The 8,212-nt window shown below is 28.3% G+C and overlaps 1 protein-coding gene and 1 pseudogene across 2 annotated transcripts in view; one reads left to right on the forward strand and one right to left on the reverse strand.

The window, feature by feature from the left end:
• LOC149885174 (uncharacterized) overlaps nt 1–8,212 on the reverse strand; it is a 146,914-nt pseudogene that overhangs the window by 85,468 nt on the left and 53,234 nt on the right. The window lies entirely within an intron of this gene.
• Nucleotides 1,835–3,174, forward strand: LOC149885181 (uncharacterized). Its single transcript, XM_090095218.1, has 4 exons — nt 1,835–1,961; nt 2,167–2,387; nt 2,558–2,701; nt 2,797–3,174. The coding sequence occupies exons 2-4, from the start codon at nt 2,177–2,179 to the stop codon at nt 2,961–2,963; spliced, it is 522 nt and encodes a 173-aa protein (XP_089951344.1). The 5' UTR covers nt 1,835–1,961; nt 2,167–2,176; the 3' UTR covers nt 2,964–3,174.

An 8,212-nucleotide genomic window follows, 5' to 3' on the forward strand; every position in this document is an offset into this window, starting at 1 on the left:
GATTTTGTATTAAACAGCACACTCATAAACAAAACAACATAAATTTTTAGGAGTAAATTTCTTTAAAATAAAGATGCCATTTGCAATAAATAATTTTTTAAGGAGCTTTCATATTCTTGGGAAAAAATCAACCTAGATTTTTAATAACCCATGGATGGGCAACTACCTGAGTTTAATTTTGAAATTTATTTTGTTAATCTCATTTTCTTGATGATCTGTGTGTCTGATAGAGAGAGAGAGGGTGTTTGTGTCTATTTGCATAGCTACAGCTTTGTATGCACACAATTATGTGTATGTGTAATATAAACACATATTTTAGTTATATACCAATAATATAACTCTCTATATAAATTATTTATATATATTTTAATTATATACATATAATTAAAATATATATATAGTATGCAGTACCATCATAATAAACAGAAAACAAATAAAAAACGGAATTCAAGATTAGATTAAAATTTTTAAGAATTTTAGTCTTACATATTTAAATAATTAAAGACTGATATTTAAATAATTACATATTTTATTGACATAATTGAAGATTCTTTTAAAAATATTTTTACTTAAATTTTACTTATTAAGTAATATTTAAGTAAAAATATTTTTAAAAGAAGCAAAAATTCAATAGTTGTAAATCATATTAACATTTTTAAAAAAAAAAGATTTCAGATATTATTTTAAATTGTTAAAAGTATTTAATAATGGTTAATTTAAAGTGTTTATAGACCTTAAAATGTTTACCCAACAAAAATTGGTTTCTCTTTATCCGATAATGCAGTTTTATTAAATTTTTTCAAACCTGCTCAACTTACACCGACTAGACTAGGTGACACAAATGTTAGGTTATAAAGAGAACTATAATACTTAGGAAAAAATGGCTGAGTATAATCGTAAGTCAAATAAATTGATATAATATCAACACTTTAGTTATGCCATATAAATTCTTTTTTAGGAATCTAACAGATAAATGGCAAAAATATATTTTTTTGGTCTAAAATCGAAAAAGTGCCCGCTCATCTCACTTGACTGCGGTCAAACAACCACTTGATGCGCATTGTATTACCATTATATATACCCATCTTTCACCCAATATTGTTTTGTCATTTAATGCGTGGTTTTTATTTTAGTTGCCTAACTTACCCCGATGCTCAACTTGCCCTGCCCTGCCCTACCCTCTCATGACGAAGTACAACTTAACTTCACCAAAAAAAATATGTTTTCTTTTCACTGGTTAAGATATCGTTGAAAAACAAGTCTTGTTGAATTAAACAATTATTTTCTTAAGTTTTAGGAAAATATGAAAAAGAACGAAATTCAACATTTTTTCCGAATTCAAACAGAAATAATGTGGTGCAGAAACATTGCAACTTGTTTAGATTGTCTAATAAAACGTGCTAAACAATGGAATTATCTTCAACCTTAAGTGTTTGATTAGCATTATTGTTATTGTTATAATTCGAATGCTTAAAAAATGGGCTAAATTATAAAATACAATTGGGAGTGTACAAATTTCACTTGATATTGAAAAGTAAAACAGCTTTTTATGGAAATACATTGACAATTATTACTTTTGTATCGTTGTCATTTTTCATTTTTTGTAATTCAACAAAACAATTACAATGCAACATGAATTAAAAGTACGAACGAGAAATGGAAAAGCACGAATATTTACGAGAACAACCCATGAAATGCATCCTTTACTTTCTTAAACAACATTCGCTATCAATATAGACAACAAGATCGTTGAAGCTTCAAGAATTCTTTTATCATAATTAAAATAGTTCGTTTCCAGGGCTGAGAGCAGTATATCAAAGGAAAGAGATTATCCAGATTATTACAAAACATGTTTAGCCTTTTAGAATGAGAAAATGTTTAGTTTTTAGAATGAGAAATTTTACAAAGAAGCTTAAAGAAACTTTTTAAAGAATCTTGCGAAGCATAAAGTTTAGGATCAGGTAGTGACTTTTGTTTTTGTATTATAAAAACGAATACGTTTTAACGTAAATAATTTTCAAGTTTTAAAGTGAAACTTTGTCAGAGTTTACTTATTTTCAGCCTTGAAAATGAAAATGACTTGTAATAGCGAATCTAATTGCAAAACTTCTAATTAATTAATTTATATGCATAAACTCTATTTTTTTCAATATATTTCATTAATAGTATTTTACAAATGGCCTCTCCATGTGCTATACTACTTCTAGTGCTTATTACGTTCAGTACAGCAGTTGGTTTGGCTGGTTTAATTGTGGGGGCAGTTGGTGACTCATGGTGGGCCACTGATTATATTAGTGATGGACTTTGGAAAACAAAGGCAACAATTCTGATTGAATTTAAAATAACCAGAAGCGATATTCTGCGTTTTGACCAAAACGTATCAAAGGGCACGACTTTATTTACATTCTTATTCTTTATGATACTTTGAATAAACAATTTTCAATTAAAGTTAATGTGTTTTAGTTTGAATTTGTAGACTCAATTTAGAAAACGAAAGTGAAATGTGAAGTTTTGAGGGTTTTTTAAAAATCTTTTTAACTTTTTAACTTTTATGCAGATGTGATCCTGATTCTAATGATCATTGGAGGAGGATTTGCTTTTCTCTCGCTATTATGGTCTATATTGTTCTGCTGTTGTATCAATAGGAATTGCATTTGGACAATTGGAAGATTATTTCTTATATCGTTTACATTTTTAGCTGGTTAGTCATTCCTCTTTTTTTTTTTTTTTTTTTTTAAACCTAATAAAAAGTAGATACCCTAATCACATTTTGTATTAAATTATTTCTTTACTTAGGGTGCAGCGGATTGGCGGGTGTCATATTCGCAGAAATAGTTTTCAAAGATAATTGGAAATATTATAATAAGCACGGCTATGCCGCCATTTTAGCATGGATTGGTAGTTTGTCATGTCTTGTTTCTTGTGTATTTTCATGCTTCACTTTCTTTATAAATGTAAAATGACAAAATGTTTGGTGTAAATACAATATTTATGCTAAAGCCGAATTTAAAAAAGGAGGTGTTAGTCTTCATTATATTTTATTCTTTTATTAACAGTGATAGATTTCCTATAATAATGTAGTTAATTGCATAAATATAGATTCAAACATTTTTCTTTTAATTGCTAACTTACTGTTAAAATGTAAGAGATAAACTAAACAAGACATGGAATTTATCCGACTTTTCTTTTTTTACTTAATAAATTTATGTCATTAATTTATATATACTTGTTGAAAGTGTTACGAACCTTTACTGCACATCAATTTTGAATAATACTCAAAACTAAAATATTGAATTGGCAAGTGCCTCACATTTTTTATCCATCCCATGAAACAACCTCGAAAAACAAAGTAATTAAATTCAACGTTTAGAGTTACTAGTTCCTTACTACTATCGAAGTTCTCCGACACTAATGTATCTTAATAAGAACGATATGAACAAAAGGTGTTTCTGAAACGTATTATAAATATAATGCTTTTAATATTATGTCTTTTTTGGGAAGTCTGTTTACAATAATCTCACACCCTGTGAAAATGACCTGCTAACTTCACGGCGAGTTTCAAAGAAACCCTTTGTTGGGATAACACTAAATTCCATGAATTGATGAATTCCCTAAATTTTTGAAATCGAATTACTACATCCAAGAAAAATATTGGTGCTTGAACTTTTAACTTAATTTTTAAGTTTTCGATCTTAGAAATAGGAAGAATTTTAATTTCGAACCCTATGAAAATTACATTCCCATTCTTGTAGATCAATTACTAATAAAAAGTAAGTTAATAAAATATACTTCAAGGATCTTTAGCAAAAGTTTTATGTTAAATTTCATTCAAAATATGTTTAGAAACTGAATCCTTTGGGGTTAATCAATATTAGAAAATGTAAAATATTTACTATTATATATCAGTATTATGAACCGAACTTTTTCAAGAAAATTTCCAAAATTTATGATTAAGTTTACCAAATTTTCAGTTTTAGTTCAGCAAAGTATTATGTTTTCAAAATTTCACGCGGGATTGCCAACTAACCTTGAAACTTTTCTTTTGTTTAAAGTTGTTCAGAATCGTTTCTATCATTTAAAGTTGTTCAGAATCTATCTATCATTAAAGTTGTTCCGAATCGTTTCTATCATTTTCAGGATTAATTTGTTTTTTATTTTTTGAAAACATATTGGCAACACTGATTTCTTCATTCAAAATTACTTTTTCAGTGTTTTGTGCGGTACAATATTTTCATGCTTTTTGAAAATGCCTAATTTTGCAAGAAGTCATGATGATTATCAAAGACATTTATGTATTTTTTGCATGAAAAAATGTGATTGAGAGCTTACAAATTTCATAAAATCTCGAACTTCAAAAATTTATAACAAAACTCTTGATTTCAATGATAACAGAATTCGGAAAATAATTTTTGTATTCTGCATCTTGAAATCACAAAAATGCGATATTTTTTTCCCTTAAGTATTTATGTTTTTTATCAAAACAATCATGAAAAAAACTCATTTTTCAGTTTTAAGTTTTCCGGCTATATCGTAGTCATTTTATGTCTTTTACAAACGATATGAGAACAAGTATACCCAGCAAGCCCAACCATACGGGACCCAAATGGGATGTTAAAGGGGAAACGTACAGGATTTAGCCGTGGGATCTTCACAGGAACCATAATGGAAGAATTAAAAAAAAAAAAATCTTTCCGCTGCTTTTTCCTTTTCCCGTATTGACTCCAGATTTCTCCTTAATATGTTTTAAATAGATTTAATTTATAGTTTTTCTTTTTAATTTGATTATTTATAATTTTGATTTTTTAGAGCTTGTTGACAAACTCTAAAAAAAGGAAATTATAAACAACCATTATAAATAATCATTAAAACTTAATGTTTATTTGTTTCATTTTAAATAAATCAAATGATCATTTAGGTTTTGGTAGAGTTATTTATGTAAGTTGTAAATGAAAAAGTTTTAGCATGCTTGTATGAAAATTGAAAATACAAGGACATATACAAGTATATATTAATATTTAAACATTGCCAATACTTAATATCTAAAGTAGTCGTTGACAACAAGGGTTTCTAAGTCTTTAAAAAAAATTTTTTTGAAGGGGCTAACATCAGCAACTAACATCTGGGATCAATACGGGGAAAACAAAAAAGCAGCGAAAGATTTTTCGATTTTTTTTTTTATATTCTGCCATATGGTTCCCGTGTAGATCCCACGGCCAAATCCCGTACGGTTCCCGTTTAACATCCTAGATGGTTCCCGTTTGGGTCCTATATGGTTGTGCTTGCTATTTTCAACGCGATTTAAATCTCTGTATTGTATCCATAAGTGAATTAAATTCGGTTGCCACATAATTGAGAAAACGTACGATTGTTCAACAATCATGTTAAAAACCTCATAAAAAAAAAAAGTATTGGAAGCAATTAAATGCAGCGCTCATATCAAAAAACATGCTGGGCTACAAAATGTTATTTCAAATAGTTAACATCTTATAGCACAGTATGAGTCATTTTTTTCCATTTCACCTCTGTTCCCTTATTAAGATATTTAGGAACGAGTAGGAAACTTGCAGAAGCACTCTCCTCCGTTTTTCGTTGCTTACAGAATATTTAATTCCTGAATGCCATGACTGAAAAAAGAAAAAAATTAAGCATTCTATCTAGTGTGCATAATGTATTGTGAGGAGGGAGAAAAGTTGCAAACAACAACCAAGAAAAGTGGTACACAGAGACTTAGTCAATTTGTCATATAAATTAATGATAAAGCGAAACGGAGAAAAGTTACAAACACAGTCGTACACAGTCATACTCGGAGATTTATTCAATATACACGGAGTCGTACACGGATACTTATTGTTATATAAATAAATGATGAACCGTAAACAAAAAAAAACTATAAAAAGGTCAAAAAGTGGAGAGAGTGTATGAGAGAGGGAAAGAGAAGAAGAAGGAGGAGGAGGAGGAGGAGAAGAGATGGAGTAGGAGATGAGTAGAAGGAGAAAAGAGTTTTAAAAATTTTAAAGAAGATTGTATGAGAAAAGAATGTTAAAACTTTTAAAAGGATTTTAAGAGTAATGAATTTTAAGGGATTATATGAGAAAAGAGTTTTTAAGAGATTTTAGAGAAGAATTGATGGAAATATTTGTTAAGAAGAATAAGTAAAGAAAAGACTAGTTGTAAGTATGTTATTTGCATGAAGATAATTTTATTATTTTATATTATGTTTACTATTATTGAAAAGTCTGATACTCCAACCGCGCATCTACCCAATATGCGTTAAACACTGACAAATCTACATCACATTCTATAAATCCCTCTGCTCCGTAAAACTCTATTTTGTTTAAGCTTTTATGGTTCTTTTTTCCTAGTTGTTTTTTAGCAGTAATTATTAGCAGTAATTATACCATTTTTATACCTAGTATTTTTATTGCATATATAATGGATAAATGTAGCAAAGAACACTTATAAAAAAGTATGCCTTATTTATGATGTTCAATCACTGTAGCTTATATTTTCTTTTATTTTATTTTCCTTTTAAAAAAAGACTTATTTAACAAAGCATTATAAAATTAATGTGAACATAAAGACACCGTGTGCAGTTCAAGTATTACTAAGAGAGAAGAGGGAGCATTACTTAAGGTTGATTGTACGCAGGCAAATATTCAGCCACTTTAAATCAATTTTAACATTTGAATGCACATATTAAATGTTGTTTATAATGACCTTATCCGGAGATGGTATAGGTTAGGTTTTAAGCATTTGTTACTTGTAAATTTATCTATCGTTTATTTAGCCGCTATGTTGGTTTTTTTCCCAATTTTACTGTATATGGTGAATGAAATATTTTTTTGAGTGTCTGTTAATGATATAATTAGTTCACTCTGAACCTTATATTCCGAAAAAAATATTACATTGTAAAAAACGCAAATAGTTACTTATGTATTTTTCTTTTTAATGTTTACATTTTCTTGATAAAATAGTTCGTTGGTTTAAAAACAAGTTTTAATTTTTTATTCAAATTTCACTTACTTTTAATGAAATTTTTAACTGAATCAATTTAAACACGTTGTTTACCAAGGCTCTTCTTGATATGTACCAATGCTCCTCATGTAAGTGAGTATTGGCACAAAAAGCTATTTTTTGGAAAATTAAAAAGTATTATACTTAACCATTAATATTTCTGAAAATAAACTATATTGAAATGATGCAAATGCATTTGAAAAAAATCAAAACCAACTTGTTTCAAAATGTTCCAAAATAATTAAGTGAGTTTTATCGGAACAACAGGATCCGTGGTTTCTTTAGCAGCGATTTGGTTAATTATAATATTTCAGCAAAAACAGAACCAGAAACAGCTTTTTTCAATTTAAAATCAGCAACAAAAATCGTAATTCTAATTCAAAACGTTTTAACATGGGCAAAACAACCAGGCCAAATATCCAAAACGCAAAAAGGAACCCTTACCTTCGATTGTCACATCTGAAACGTGGCAGCAAAGTCGAAAGGCAAAAGAGCATGAAAAGTCAAAAGATGAGCAAGAAAATTTAATGAAGAAACAATCTTTTACAGAGAAAAATTTATTAGGGGTACCCATAAGTAATCAATTACTTTTAGTGTTGAATATTTGTTTGAGGCTAGCTCAGAGCGTGAATGCATACAGACTTGTTTTATTGCGCAATATAATATTTATGACCTTGAATTAAGTAGCTAAAGTAAACTTAAACGTTTTTATTACTCAGGTGTAAAATGGCGGACGATCAACCAACTAAAGAACATTTACGTTATTGCATGCCGTTACACTTTCGATCAGGTGTTAATTCAACAGTTAATACAAAAAATATTTTTGATGTGTATAGAGTATAGGAGATGAGTAGAACAAGAAAAGAGTTTTAAAAATTTTAATACCGATACTCAAATTGCCAAAAAATAAACCAATAAAAAAGAGCATTCCTGCTCCGAAAGAATTCTTTAAAAAAACTAAAATATGAGGCTTTCCGGGTGAGATAATAAATTTTAATAAAAATCAGAGGCGCTTAAGATTAATCAAATATTCATTTATTAAAAACTGAAGTTTTTTTTCACTCCTTTATGTTCCCTTTAACAAAAATTAGCATTTCTATATTTTTAGTTTTAAGATTGCTCGTTTTTTAGAAGCTATATGATTAAATAGGAATACATTTTCACTTGTTGCAAGAATAGGAAAGCATTTGTATACCAG

Source organism: Hydra viridissima, unplaced genomic scaffold (genome assembly GCF_058129835.1).
Source record: "Hydra viridissima isolate aposymbiotic clone 2 unplaced genomic scaffold, HvirCarnegie_v1 scaffold_8, whole genome shotgun sequence".
NCBI lineage: Eukaryota > Metazoa > Cnidaria > Hydrozoa > Anthoathecata > Hydridae > Hydra > Hydra viridissima.

What these genes read in the sequence shown, in the direction of transcription:
- LOC149885181 (XM_090095218.1), top strand. Translation starts at nt 2,177, where the DNA reads ATGGCCTCTCCATGTGCTATACTACTTCTAGTGCTTATTACGTTCAGT. An exon ending in TGACCAAAACGTATCAAAGG is followed by an intron (nt 2,388 to 2,557) that starts GCACGACTTTAT and finishes ACTTTTATGCAG; the next exon opens with ATGTGATCCTGATTCTAATG. An exon ending in ATCGTTTACATTTTTAGCTG is followed by an intron (nt 2,702 to 2,796) that starts GTTAGTCATTCC and finishes TTCTTTACTTAG; the next exon opens with GGTGCAGCGGATTGGCGGGT.